Source organism: Colossoma macropomum, unplaced genomic scaffold (assembly GCF_904425465.1).
Source record: "Colossoma macropomum unplaced genomic scaffold, Colossoma_macropomum, whole genome shotgun sequence".
In the NCBI taxonomy this organism is placed as follows: domain Eukaryota; kingdom Metazoa; phylum Chordata; class Actinopteri; order Characiformes; family Serrasalmidae; genus Colossoma; species Colossoma macropomum.
Genome location: NW_023494785.1, coordinates 24,673,391 through 24,688,885, shown reverse-complemented (window position 1 = coordinate 24,688,885; position 15,495 = coordinate 24,673,391). Strand labels below are relative to the sequence as shown.

The 15,495-nt window shown below is 39.9% G+C and overlaps 1 protein-coding gene across 2 annotated transcripts in view; it reads right to left on the bottom strand.

Annotated features, from left to right (window-relative positions):
- Positions 1-15,495, bottom strand: part of cdkal1 (CDK5 regulatory subunit associated protein 1-like 1) — a 350,180-nt gene that overhangs the window by 139,929 nt on the left and 194,756 nt on the right. For both annotated transcript variants that reach the window (XM_036588203.1, XM_036588209.1), the window contains exon 9: positions 3,100-3,266. In XM_036588203.1, the coding sequence (XP_036444096.1) occupies positions 3,100-3,266 (167 nt within the window). The remainder of the gene's footprint in view (positions 1-3,099; positions 3,267-15,495) is intronic.

The following is a 15,495-nucleotide window of genomic DNA, read 5'->3' as shown; positions in this document are numbered from 1 at the left end:
TGCACACGCCAGTACAGGTGACCCTCAGGGTCAGCAGACTCGATAAAGTAGAAGAGCCGATGTGCATTCATTCAGATGGTAGCAGGGAAACTTTTTTACCTTAATAATCTAGAACATCAAAATCAAGAGTTTAACCACAGGCTGGACGATTAAAACACTAAGCTGCTCCACATTTAAATAAGGCCTTCAAACCACTCGGCTAAAGCCTTAGCTAATGTCAGAGCTAAAACAGGGATGCCTCTCTGAACATCTGGTCTAAAGCCACAAGTTCTCTTTCACATGAAAAATGCCCATTCACAATTTAATTGATTTGATGCTTAGAAATCTAATCAGGTGGTCCATTTTATCCAATTCATTCCAGTCAGGTGCAGAGTCTCTCCATCTGACACATTCACACATGCTCGTCGTTCTGCTCTTCTCTATTCTGTCTGTAATCAGTACAGCGTCTGACAGTCTGACAGGTAGCGTGCCATTTTGGAAGAGTGTGAGAGAGTGTCTAATCACACCTCGGTTTCTCTCTTCGTCAGAGCAGCACCAACCTGCAAAACATACCCTCCACTTCACGATCAAAAAACACTCTATCGAGAGAGAGAGAGAGAGAGAGAGACAGACAGACAGACAGACAGAGAGAGAGAGCGAGAGAGAGAGACAGAGGGAGAGGGACAGAGAGACAGACAGACAGAGAGAGAGAGAGAGCGCGAGAGTGCAAGAGACAGGAGAGAGAGCAAGAAAAGAGAAAGATAGAGAGAGTAGTGAGGGACAGAGATTAAGTCTGAGTGAGCAAAAGACAGGAGAGAGCAAGACAGTGACCGAACGAGAGAGCACAAAAAAGAGAAAGAGTGGAGGGAGAGAAGGAGGGAGAATGGTAGAATAAGAGAGAGAAAGAGCAAGAGAAAGAAAGCAAAAGAAAGAGTGAGAGACAGGGAAAGGAGACAGGAGGAGTAAAAAAAAAAACAAGAAAAAAAGAGCAAGAGAGAAAGAGAGAGAACAAAAGAGAGAGAATTTGAGAGACAGAGAAAGATTATTAAAATCAAGAGAAATGGGATAAATGGATCGCACACACACAGACACCCGTCTGTCTGTCTGAAAGGAAAATATTCAAGCTTCTCAAGAGAGAGCCCTTGTTATTTTCAACAACAATCAAAAGCATTAACTCCATGACGCAATACCTGCTGCCCAAAAAGTTCAGCTTTTTCCTCTCCTGTCCTGCAGCACAGTGGTGGATTGTACACTTCTGTCTGCCTGACCATTCCTCTACTGCACTGTTCCTATCTATGGTAAAACCATGCATCAAATTACAATAAGAGATTGCATTAACTGTTCTCCAGCACATGCACAACCTTGGCTATATTTCTAATGAGCATTGAATCATAATTTCCTTTCATTTAAGGAGAAAGAGAAATCTTCATTGCTTTTTAATTTGAATGTAACAGAGCAGAAACGTAGCCTATACATGTGGGGACAGAATTACAACCTCAATTAACCCTGTGCAAATTAAAAGTGCTTTTCCCAGCACTTCTCTTTCTGTGACATGGGGACTCAACATAACTTGGGATCAGAGAGACAGAGTGTGTGTGTGTGTGTCCATGAGCTTTGTTCAACCAACAACACAATGCAGAGAGAAACTCAAACTTGGTTTGATGGTTTAAGGTCTTCAAGCTAAATTTATAAAAAGATAGAAAAGCTTGGCACTAAGCAAAAATAAATATGGCTTGGCTCATTCAAGTGTGTGAGTGTGCGCGTGTGTGTGTGCACATACATATATGAATGTGTGTGAATATAAAAATTATAGCTAAATCCAACACAGAATGAGACCATTAGAAAATTAAGCAACATAACATCACTGTCCAGACAAAACCTTATATCTACAATTTTGTCATTTTAACATAACTTGAAAAATCCAGCTGCCCTTTACACTGTGAGGAAAAATCATGAAGAATGGACCAACAGAAATGCTCCAAAATCACTTTAAAGCATTTTTAGATTCCTATATTTGTTTTCTTCCTCACTACATGTGAAGGATATATTATCTGCAAAGCCCTGTTTACAGTTCGGTGAGCAGCTCTGTGTATTCTTTCTATTTTACTCTTTTATTTAATGTGGTTAATATATTTATTTTACTTTGCATACTTGCTTTGAAGTGTATAATATTAAGTAAGCTACTGTAACGCCTGTTCCTGCCAAGTACCAATAAAATGTTATTTTATTAATTTAATTGTTTAATCAGAAAACATAATCTGGACTAATCAGGCCTTATCAAATGCAATGAGACGTGCTTGCATGTAAATAAACTGTTGCCAAGTAGAGAAAAAAATTATGTAGAAATAATCAAGGTGTGTTTTCCACTAAATGAATACAAAGAAAGAATGATATAATAATCATATTTCTTTATTACCAGTTTCATACATTCCTTGTACTACAGAGGATGCTTGATCTGGAGAAAGAAGCCTTTTTCCAGGTACTAGAATGTTTTTCCTGCTGGTCTCTCTCATCATACACTTACATTATTAGCAGTGAGGACTCTTCAAGACTTTTCTAAAGCAGTGGCTTTCCTGCCTAGATGGAGAATCAAACTCGTATCTCCTGTGCATGAGGAGAAGTGATTATCCATTATGCTACCACACTACATGCTGCATTATTGCTTGAGGTTTAATTTTTTGTAATGAGTCTTTACTAATGAGACAAGAAGGGGTAGCGAGACACTCCAGCTGCCACAGTCACTCAATTGCATGCATAAAAATCGCATTAAGGTCACCTCAATATTTACAATGTTGTCTTTTTTGTATCTTCAAAAATAATCACAAATAAATCTCCTACATTTTTCTTGTATGTTATTTTTTCCATTGAATCTTTTAATGACATTTGTGTGGGTCTATGCACCAAAATTGTGCCTTATTCAAACAGCAGTATGTGCTGACACATCTTTATAACATCAAAGTGCATGGGTGGGGCTAAACTGCAGCGGGCTGAATAGGTGGATACGTAAATACCGTTTTTTGTTACATCACAAAAACAATGATTTCAAAGCCAGTTTGTAGCTTTCTATATTTAGACCATATGGACTGCTGAGTGAATGGAATTTTTCTTTGAGGGGCTCACCTCCAGGTGCTCAAGGATGTACGGTGGGTTGGTCATGCCCAGCCGCAGCATGCAGCCCTCCGGAATCTCCTTCACCAGCTCCCACAGCAGAGATGGCAGGTCTGTCCCAATGTCTCTCCCATATGCACCTGTGTCCTCACTGGTCAGCCAGATCTCACAAACCCCCTCTGCAAGACAACACACACACACACACACACATCTGTGTAAACCTTAGATGTCACTGTTCGCGTCTGCAACAATAAAAGTGTATCGTAATTTTGAATTAGTTATTTATTATTCACCATCAATAAACAAGAGGAGAAAATGTTGAAAGTGTAGAAAAAAATTATAATATATATTTATATATACATACACACACCACATAGTCCTTTTTGGCATACACACTATTACAATTACATTACAAGCAGCATTATGCTAATTTGCTTTTTTGCTCTTGGGGACCCCTACAGTTGCGAAGTATAATTAATTTTGACACCACTGTCATACAAATCTTTCTCTAAGCACCCCTCATGGACAGCTGTACACATGCATTTGTTGGTGAGTTGAAGGATACAGAATTTAACTACCCTTTACATGTATGCGTGGCACACAGGGATATGAATGTGACAGATTACACACACCATTTCGGTTGTTCCTATGCGCAAATAATCGAAATCACAAGTGTAATCTGCAGCATCCATATGCCTACATGATGCGTGTGCACAGGAATGGGAGTCGGATTCTTCCGGGAATCAGCACAACACTGGCAAAGACAACCTCAGAAGAAAAAGAACCATGTCGACTTGCAAGGTAGAGTAATATTACAAGATTTTATCACAGAAGGTTGCAAACTTGTTCGGTGTGAGACTGACAAAGACTGACCAAACTTTCTGGCTGATATTAATTTATTTCTTTGCATGCTAACCTGAATCGAGACTGAGGTTAGATGACTTTTGGCATCTGGAAAAACTACAAAAAACTCTGTGAGGCAGGGATGACACTCTGCGGTCAGATTTTTGTTGTTTACGCATTAGCCTTGAGACAAAGTGCACCCTTTTATCTCTTAACTCTCGCCAATGAGTAAAAGCCAAACCGAGATTTACTTTTGTCTGGTTTCTTGCTCGGTGACGCTCCTTTTCCCTTCCTCACTTCCTTTGACAACGTCTTCTTCAGTCTCCTCGCAGCCTCTGCCATGATGTTCATAATGGGAAAACAGAGCTAGCTTCTTTTTATTGCTAAAGGAAGAGGTCGCAAGAGGTTTCATGCCTGCTCCTTCAAAGTTACATAACGCTACAGCAGCAAGCAAAATTGTTACATGATCTTGCTTTAAATAGAAGGAAACAGAAATTGTCCTAATTCCATGCTCTTACTAAAAATCTTTTAGTGTAGGACTTATGACACTGACTACCAGAAAATGAGGCATGTTATGACATCCATCTTCTATGCTTTTTTAATCCATCTACAGTAATGTTAATATGTGGAACTCATGATAGACCATCACCGTCCACCTGGAAACAGTCACCCCTACCATCGAGGGCTCACTAAGCCTGACTTAATGGACAGAGGATCATTAGCCACAGTGATGCAGTTACTGTCATACGAGAGAGGTGTGTGTATGTGTGTGTGTGTGTGTGTGTGTGTGTGTGTGTGTGTAATTCAAGGATGTCTGCAGTAACTTCCCATCAGATCAAGCCCAACCGCATTAGTTCTAATGGGAAGCTTTATGCTTACATTATTAATCCATTGCCATCAGGTCAGTTCTGTCTGAGCATGAACAATGAGATGGACTACTATCTCCACAACCACTCCATAAGTGAAGCATTAACACTGCTCTCCTCCAGAACCCTCTGCTTGTTTATGAACTGGCTGGAAAGTGTGTGCACCTAATCAACAACTGTCTGGATTGATGAAAATGGGACTATCTGTGAAGTTTGTGAGTCAGAAAAGCTCTCTGGTAGACCTGGGAAATAAAACAATAAGGATAACTGTTAATAAGAATTTGCCATTGCAAAGACTTATTATTCATAAATAATTACTAGTCACAGCATAAACCAGTGTGATAGCTAGCTAGCTATATTCATTTCTGTTCTTTAAAAAAATATGCAAATTCTACTTTAGCATTTAATGTTAAATTACATAAACATGCTAACTAGCTATTTTTCTACAAAAATTAGCCATTTGCTTTTATCATGATCAAAATACTATTGTGAATTAAAACTTTAGGAAATGTAAAGAATAATTTCCCTAATATTAATCTTATCCTGAATCCAAACCTAATCCTAACTCAGGTCTAAACCTGACCTGGATGCATACCCTAACCCTCACATGGCTGAGAATCAACCATGCAGGTTCTGCAGGAATTTTGGTGATAATCTGTAGAGTATCTATAGGGAGCTGGGACTAATTATTGTGAAAATTATGTGAGAAAAGATACATCAAAAGTACTTCATAATAAGATTTTTGGTGATATTGCCCAGGCCTACCCCCTGTACCTGGCAGGATAGTGGCAGCATGAAGGACATGAGAGTGTGTATCTAACAGGACTCCACACGTAGTCCATGTCTTTTCATAGAACAGCTATAGCACCAGACAGAAACAGAGAAATGGCCAGTGTGGTGGTGTGTGTTAGCAGCACCTGGCTGTCTGAAGTACGTGACTGCTTAGTGCAGTGTTTCAGCTGATGGAGGCTACAGTTCACGTTCGATCTGGGAGAGGAGTTAATGAGTGTGTGTGCAGGCTTCAACCCTGAACTGCTCATTCTCATAGGACAAACACACACAAGCGCGTCAATATTAATCCACACACTCACTCGGCGCTTTCGCTAAGCATCAATTAATTATCAATGAAACATTGATTCCGCTTGCACCGCTGCCCTGTCAATTATTTACCAAACCATTTCCACTGGGGTAAAACCCCTCACAAAAACACGTAGAAGCCACATAAATAAGAATAGACCATCAAACGGCAAAACAGTCGATAGAGCAGATTTGACACGGAGGGAGAGAGATATTCTACACAGTATATATCCCATCCCAGTGTGTGGCACTTGCATACTGCATCCTTAAGCAGGATCCACCAAAGACAAGCAGCTCCCATTCACTGCGTAGTTCTATATCTGTGACTAGTGATGCCACGATACATCAGTTTCTTTTCTCAAGACTGATAAAGCCTAAAGTTTCAGCCAATACTTCACTTAAGATGAGCATTTAATCATGATCAAACTACCTACTAGTAGTTTGTACACTTTACTACCCCACAGCTATCAACAAATACACAGCTATCAACATCACATCACACAATGTGAGTGTGTGCTATTACAGGCTGGATTTACCACAGGATTCATTTGGATTCATTCTTTTTTTCCCCTCTCTGATATCAGATCCGGCAACTGAAACTGGCCCGATACCAATACCTGGCGTTAGATCTGTGCCATCTCAGAGCCAACTCAAGCCCATCCACACATTCAAATCCAAGCTCATATGACACATGCTACTTTTTTGACAAATTAATGTTTACAAACTGCTACACTGGCCATAATTCTGGGTAGGGTGTGGGACCTTGGAAGGTACCGAAGCTGAATCCCAGCAAGACCAAGCTGCTATTCTTCCCTGGAGCTATAGGTCCTCACTAAGATCTTGCCATCTCATTCAATGACACCTTGGTCATTCCATCTGGAGATGCACAAAGCCTTGGTGCGATTCTGGATGATCAGTTATTGCAAACCTGACTCAGTCATGCATGTTTCCTCTACAAAATCAAGGACTCAACCCTTTCTCTCTAGGGAGGCCAACCAGGTGCTTGTTTAGTCTCTTGTCATCTCAAGACTTGTCTACTGCAACTTGCTCCTGGCTGGTCTTCCTATGAAGAAGGCCCTTGCAACTGACACAGAATGCAGCAGCATGGCTTGTCTTCAATTTTCAAGTTCCCTCATGACACCGCACTGCTGTGTTTCCTTCACTGGTTTCCTGTAGCTGAAGATTTAAAACCCTGATGCTTGCCTATAAAGCTAAAAATGGACCAGACCCTCCCTACCTGATGGCCACAGTCAAAACTCCTTCGGTACCTCAAGCTCTTCAAGCTTCAAGTATGGCTAGGCTTGATCTGCCATCCTTCAAGACGCACAGAAGTCAAGCATCAAGACCCTTTTGCTCATGGCATCCAGGTTATGGGAAAAAAAACTTTAAATGGTCTTTAAATGGTGACTCAACCTAGCTCTTTGAACTTTGAACACTTTAATGAACACTAATTGAGCACTTATTGAAATGTTTTAATTCTGTATTTTGTATCAACACTGAGTCTTTTAGCTCCAGGGCAGTTTGCACTATAACCCATTTGTGCTAGTTAGGACACATTCTCAGAGTATTTTTGTAAGGAAAGTTAACCAGTAAAAGAAAGTCAGTCAACCTGTGGGACTCTGCATGGTCACTGTCATTAACTGAGCAGGCAAAACATTGTGGGTGTGTGTGAGGTGATCCAGCACTTTTCCATTAGCACAGCTCTCATTAAAAATGATCTATGTTATTGTACTCCACCACTATGTTCTTTCCAGATCTAATGGACTGATGTCATATACAGTTCAATTTTCCAGGGAGAGAGACTGAGAGAATGAGGGAGATGGAAAGAGGGTTAGTGTGGAAAAAGTGTCCACTGCTTCATTGTGGAAAGGTGTGGAGATCGAGACCCCCACAGTGAGGCGCCTGTGTGTGTTTAGGTGAGTTTGTGCGGGTGGTTAGGAAACAGCTGCATCTGGGTCCGTCGGCATCGGGACTGATGGCCACCCTTCCTTTCCTGGAGAGAAAGATACTGCTGTAACACACATGCCACTGTCACAATGCCCAGCAGGCCCACAAAGACCAGGCCTGGTCAGTGGGTTTGTCTTATAGCAGTATCAGTCTAATGTGACATCACTATATGACTGTGCTTCCATTTCAATGACCAGGAGAATCAAAATATATTCTGCATGTTGTACAGTTTAATGCAAGAACAGCCATCAGAAAACAGAAATTAAAAGTTTTACTGTCTACTTGTATAAACTAACTGACATGACAACGTTTAATGACTTCAGTGAACAGTAATATTCCTAACAATAACGTTTACTGTGCAAGAGCGGTCTAATCAAACTGATCAACATAATCGTTACACAGAACCCTGTGGCAGGTCCATACAATTCACTGGTTAATCTACCTAACTTTGGATAACTAAGACAATCACACTAGTTTATTGTTATTTTACTGATAGATAATGTCACATATTCTCTCTGCCGTTCACATATAGTTTTATTCTATTCTTTACACTCAGCAGCTACTTTTAAACGTTCATTCTTTCATCAGAGCATGGAGACGGACTGTGTAGTAAATATAACGTCTGTCAACATTACATTTAGGTTTTTAGCAACCCCTCTTATCCATAGAGATTTAAATGGGTAGGTGAGAGTGGCGTGAGCTAGAGAGGGGAGAGAGAGAGAGAGAGAGAGAGAGAGAGACATTCCATCAAATACCCTACTCAACACTTCAAGAGAATAAAAAAAGCTAAATTGTTAATTGCCTTTTTAAAAGCCCCAACTAGCTCTTAGCACACTGTTTGGCCTTTCAAGCCCAAGTGTGTAAATGATTCATACCTGTGAACGTTGTTTTAAATTGTGTTTGGGCAACACGGCTGACGGGCTCTTCATTCCCTGGCCCTGCAGCAGTCAGAAGCATTAAAGAGTCCGCACTAGACCTTACAATGATTCAACACAATTACAATTCTTTAGGAAACAATTCAATGCTTCATGAAATCTCATTTACCAGACAGAGTGATGGAGATAGAGATGGAGTGCTAGTCAGAAGTTAGCATCAGAGCAGAGGGTGAGAAGAAAAGAAATGTGAAGTGATTTAGAGAGTCCTCAAGGAGAGATAACCCCTCCAGCTGGTAGACAAACAACCTCATGCAGCTTTGATCCCAAAGCCGTGGCTCCGTCCAGCAGTTCTCAACCCAGTCTTCTGGGCCCACGAGGATCACAGTTCCCAACACAGCAAGACAGAAAAAAAAATGTGGACTGTCTGTGGGGCCCTAAGGACTGGTTTGAGAACTACTGATTTAGGCTACATTACGCTATTTCAGATAGCATTGGGATCCATTTTAAAGCTCCTGAAGGAGTTTACATTTTTACTGTAAAGCAGTGATTCTCAAACCAGTCCTCAAGGTCTGTTCCACAATGCACAGGGATAGAGCAAAAACGTGGACCATCTGGAGGGCCCTGAGGACTGATTTGAGAACCGCTGCTTTAAAGCAGTAATCGATGGACACGACCTTTAAATACAAACAGCTCCATAACCGAACACTAATACTGTATATTGCTCCATCTGTGTGCATCTCCCACAGTACCTGCTGCATAAGAAGCTCCCACAGATACTTCCACTCATATACACAACTCAAACAACTGGAGTCTGTGAAGATGTAACAGCTAAAGCTCCACACATGTCTGCCTTTATGTACAGAGCTAATTCTCCAGTGAAAGAAGAAAGCGGTTTCAGTGAAAAAGGATGGAGGAGAGAGAGAAAGACTGGAATATAGAGTTCAGAAGTGGAAAGTAACCTACAGCTACTCTCATTTGAGTATGAGTGCATTTTTCCTTGGAACTTTTTTCAATGTAATTAAATCATAAGAATTTTACTTGAGTTTATTTCTTTAAAAAATATTTAACCTTTGAATTTTATTTAATTATTTTTTAAATATTCTTTATATTTTTAATTATTGTTGAGCCAAAACATTCTAAACTGAAGAATTCCAAACTTCTAACCTGAGGAAATAATTAGCTTGGTGGGCTGATTAATCTTCACTAACAGTTACTGTATATGTCTGCTATTTTCTTTTTATCAGGACAGCTTAGAAGCTAATGTTAAAGGGAAGCTAACAGGCCAATAGCCAATAAAACCAGTGAATCCTTGAGTAATGCACTTTCTTTTATAAAATGAATGTATCTTCCACCAAATTATCCTTCATTTTCTTTTTATGCTTACTTAAGCAATTAAAATGTCATTTTCTTTATAAATTTTTCACTTGTATCGAAGGGAATGATCATTACAGTGTCAGTACTCTTAAACAGGCATTTACGTTACTCTTTCTAACCTTGTCTGTTATCAAGCCCTTTCATGCTCATTCTCCTTAACTCCGGAGACTGCTCTGCTACCTGCTACAGCATTCTCTCTACCACAGCTTTGAAACGTCCAGATGGTGATGCATTCCATTCACTCATTTACAAGCCAATTATGGGTGATACGTCCCATTCAGTCATTTACAAGCCAATCAAGTGACGAGCAAACACGCAGGGGGTGCTGCAATTTGTATGAAAATGAGTGAATTTGAATGATTAGCAAGTAATTAAAAACTATGAATACGTATGAGGGTGTGGTGCTGCTGGACATGCAGGGCTGCTTTCCTAGCCCCGGGTTAAGCTTATGCCTAGACCAATAAGGATTTACAACAGTGCATCACCGTAAGAGTCCAAGACTAAACTTAATACAAGTCCATCAAGCCAGTTCATAAAAATGTAATCCAACACCGTAAGCACCTCAGCCACTATCATCATGCTGTGTGGTTAATACTAAGCCTGCTATTGCCATCTACCAAGCATTCCCTCATCCAATGGATGTAGATTTTGGGGCAACACTGTTTTAATATCTGTAGTAATTGAAGTAATTACTTGCTATAATTTCACTTATTATTGGAGATATTAAACACTGACAGCACTAAATCACAAACAGATGAGCACCAATCAATCATTTGCTCAAAGTCTGATACAATTAAGCAACTACAAGGACATTGTACAGTTAAAGGAGAGATAGGCCCTGAAGAATATTCTAATAAAGGTGACACAGAAGAAGGATTTCAGCTTTAGGCCCAAGGTTGATGTTTCTAAAAATGTCTCCAAATTTGGTCTGAAATCACATATTGCACATGGTACGTTGTATTTCTAAAGCGATTTAAAGCTGCATGGTTTTCCAAGCTCTGGTCTATTGAAAAAAGTGACTTTCTGACGTACCTTAAACTGATGACTGCATTATCTTCTGAAATATGTTCCCTAAAAGATGGTAAATAAGGCATTTTTGCTGCTTGACTTTTGTTGTTTTTCCAGATTATTTTTGCGCATAATAGAGTGCAAAAGGGTGCAACAGCTAACAGGCAATTCTTTATATCAGTTTAAGTCTAAGCTGATTTTGATTTGAAAAACTATTTTTACTTAATCATGCTTGATGCAGTAGAATCCTACCAAGGTGTTCTTAAAGTGTAAAAGCTCTCAGATCTCTCTTCTTACACGAAGACCAGCTGCCATTATAATCTTTTTCCAAAAAGTATGAGTGAACAAGAACAAGCAGTTATTGGCTTCATCTCTGAGCGACTTTGTGAATGATAAAGTTAGTACTGTGAAATGTCACTCAGGACCACTGTCTAAGAACTCTAGCACATTATTTCCCACATTTCCCTTTTCAGCAGGCTACTGAAGAGTTATGTGAGAAATTAATTGTAAAGATTCTTTCACAAATAGCACGCATTTCCTTTGTTTTACTGGCAAATGAGAGAACAGACTGAATTAAAAATTCAGCCTTTTACATTTCATGGTAATTAAAGATGGTATTTAGTATAAGTACAACAAACACTACAGTTATCAGAACCCTCTTGTGTCAAGACTGTCAAGCATAAGCACTAAGCACAGTCATAAAAAGCAGAATGAGTGATTTTGCTGAGTGTGACAATGTTGTGTAATAAAAATGTAGAATGTGATGTTGTTGAGTTACATTTCACATCAATATAAATTTAGGTTTCATTCACCAATGCCATTTTATATTAATAGAAACGTTTCATTTTTAAAAAAGTAGATGCAAGTCACACCAGAAGAAGAGAAGGTTTTTATTTTTATTTATTTATTTAGTTGATTATTTAGAAGCCTACACTAAATATTTTGCTACTTGGAAAGTAGAACAAAATCTTTCAGAGAAAATCTCACAGGCTGGCAATACAAACGTTAAGATGGTAGAGAAGCTTTAGAGCTTTATTGTGTTATAAATCAGCCTTTACACACATTAGAAATCGCTCAGGATTATAGTTTTTTAACCCAATTTTTCCCCACCTTAGCCATGGCTAATTTTACATGTGAGCTTAATTCCATCAATCAAGAGCCATTCAAAAGGAAGCAGGTGAAGAGACCACTATCAAGCACTATTAATTTTTATTCATTGTAATGAATATTTGCATATTTGGTTCAAACGATCCCTCTGAAAGTATCATTCCTACTAGGGCTTGGCAATGTAATGACTAACCTATAAGGATTTTAGGAAAGAGGTAACAGTGATCCGCTGGCCCTGACTTATCCAGATGAAGCTCCCCTCAAAAAGCTTCTGGTCCAGACTGCATGACTAGACTGGCCTATTCTTTAAAATCTCCAGCATTCTCTCTTTCTCCGCTTGAATTCTGCACAACAAAGGCGAGGCATCAGACTCCTAGCAGGCAGTACAGCATGTAGCCAGTGGCCACGCCACACATGCACCACCTGCTCCTCACCAGGCCTCTGTGTCGAGAGAGGAGGAGGCGAAACATCAAAACCTCACCTAGTCTCTTGTTCTTGGCAGGTTTTGGCTCCTCTCCCTCTAGTCAGGAGCCTCAAAAAAGCCTTGTTTCTCATTCCCCTTGCCAGTCCTCTCGGCAGAGGTGAGAAGTGAGGGGCCTAATAGGATTCTGCATTGGCTTTGAGGGAGATGGAGAGTGGACGATATAATTACAAGAGTGGGTCTCGGCTTGTCTATAGGTCCCATCTTCCTTTGGCCACATCCCCTGAAGCACTGTTGAAGAAGGACTGGAGAAAGGTTGTTCTCGTCCATGGTGGAGCAATTTTAAATCCACGGCTGGTTGAGAGGGGGTAAATTAGCTGCACCCTTTTCTATTCACTATCTAGAGCCAGTTCCTTTCTGCGAGCTAAGTAGCAATAAGATGCAGCCACAAAGCTGCAGCTGCCAAGCACTGGGCTGGACAATAGAGCCTATTAGCAGGGTTTTAGCAGAGAGAAGCCACCCTCCCCCATCTTCTCCCTGGCAGACAGGAGCTCAAAGAGACAGAGCATGCAAAGCGAGAAAGGAGGGTCAGACCCTGCCAATGCTCCAGCAAGATCCAGAGACAAGTCCTGTAGCGGCACTGGTGACATGCACACTCACTCTCTCTCAGACACAGCATCCTCCAGAGTAAAGCAGTAAGAGACTGAATTTGCTGTTATATAGAGAAGACAGTCTCAGCTAGAAGATGTGCCCATACCACCAGCTACACTTTCCAACATTACACATGAACATCAACTTTTGGTATAAAAAAATATAACCATAAACAACTACAAAGAAACACATATTCTTCCAGTTCCCAAAGAACATTTAACTACAAGAGCTAATCCTCAGCAGTCAAGAGTCATTACTGCTGTTTTATTATATAGTTTATATATAATTGTGTAGTTGCATAATTAATAACCAACCATTAGATTTTAACATGGTAAAAATGTAAACTATTTTATAACTATGCTGTAAACTAAGACTGTATGCACAGCAAACTTTCTGCTAATTAATTAGAATTCATTAATTTATTTCAATGAGCTACAAGTAAGAAACATTTAACATTAAATTGATAGAAACTGAAATTTAAAACTTGCTTTTTGGCAAAAGGCAGCAATTTTCTGAGGGTTATCTTTCAAAAATGGCCATGCTGACCATTACAGCAAAGCATCAGGCAGTTAAAATTGCTTAGGATGATGCAACGGAGGTCAACAATCTCTTGGCCTTCATTTAAAAGATGACAGCACACCATTACAGTGCTATCACTAGCCGATCAGTCATTCACCCACAACGCCCTGATCATTAAAGCCACCCCCTCCTTCAAATCCTGAGACATGAATATCTAGTGCCCAAGTACAAAGTAGACAATTTCTTAAGGGGCTTTATATATATATATATATATATATATATATATATATATATATATATATATATATATATATATATATATATCTTTAAGCCCTGGGCTCTAAACAGAGACAACTAAAAAGCAACCATAATTATTCAGGCCATAGGCAATGATGTTCAGGCACTGTCTGACCTTCAGATGGACTTGTTCCTCCCATCAGGTTCTTCCAGCGAAATAAACAGAGTGAGAGAGAAAGAGTTTCAGGGCGAATGTCAACTGCACCAATGGAGAAACACCGAGACAGCAGAAATGCAAGAGAGAAAGAACGGGGGGGGGGATCTGAAAAAAGTCTGAGATGGTGAGGGGGAGCGTGTGTGTGGGTAAGATGAATAAATAGAGAATGAGGCATGATTATGTGGAACATGCTCTGGGAGAAAGCTCTCAGCTCAGGAACCTCCTGCGAAGTTGTGCTTAAGGATATGTCAATCTGATTCAAGTGCATCTCCCATCATTTCAATTACTTAGGCCCATTTCTCCCACACAATTAATGCTAATTTTGATTAGGCCCTTGCACTTGAAAAAACAGAACCTGTGCTAGGAAGAGGAGCTTTTTCCCCCCCCTATCTCTTTAATAATATATTCTGCTCACTCTGTAATATCTTGATAGCTCTATATCACCAGGAAATGGATCAAATCAGACAAATTAGAACAAGTTCAGCTTTAGTTTCCGTTGTGCTCTGTGTTGTGGGGGAAACTTTGTAGTTTATATATATATATATATATATATATATATATATATATATATATATATATATATTACATGCAGTGGAGTCTATAGGATATGGAGAGGACCAGAGGGTGGTTCATATAACAAGCTACGGTGCCCTGTTCCGCTCTCTCCAACAGATTGATTCCCTCTAATACACCCTGACTAATGTCTGCTAGATTGGCATGGGGGCTCCTGGTGGCTCGAAGCGATCTCGCAAATGTTTTGAAAACACTTAAGGACGTTAATCGTGCCATTCGTCTGAACTCCCTGTGACTAATGGAAAGTGTGCCTTGATTAGGGCCCACTAATTAGTCTCTGTTTCACGCAAATTTAATTACCCATCACTCTTGCTTCCTTGATGCAGCTTTTTATCTCCGTGAATCGATCGGTATTGGTGGCCCCCGGCCAGCAGTGAATGAAGCCACAGAAAGGCCCAGGGACGTGGAGAGTGGACAGTTTTTCATTGTTTTTGTCACTATAGATCTGCAAGTTTTACAACGCAAACAAACCACATTTCATACCTGCCCCTTTAACAAGAGGCACATGCCACATTCATTTAAATTTTAACAGGTGCATGCAATATCATTCAAATCTCCACACAAAGCTCTACTACAATTAGTACTTTTAGAACAATGAATGGTGTGGTTTGGCATTCATGTTTGAGAAAGCAACCCTCGTAAGAAGAATGACTTGTGTCATCTTGCCACTTCTCCAGTAGTTTTTATTCTCAC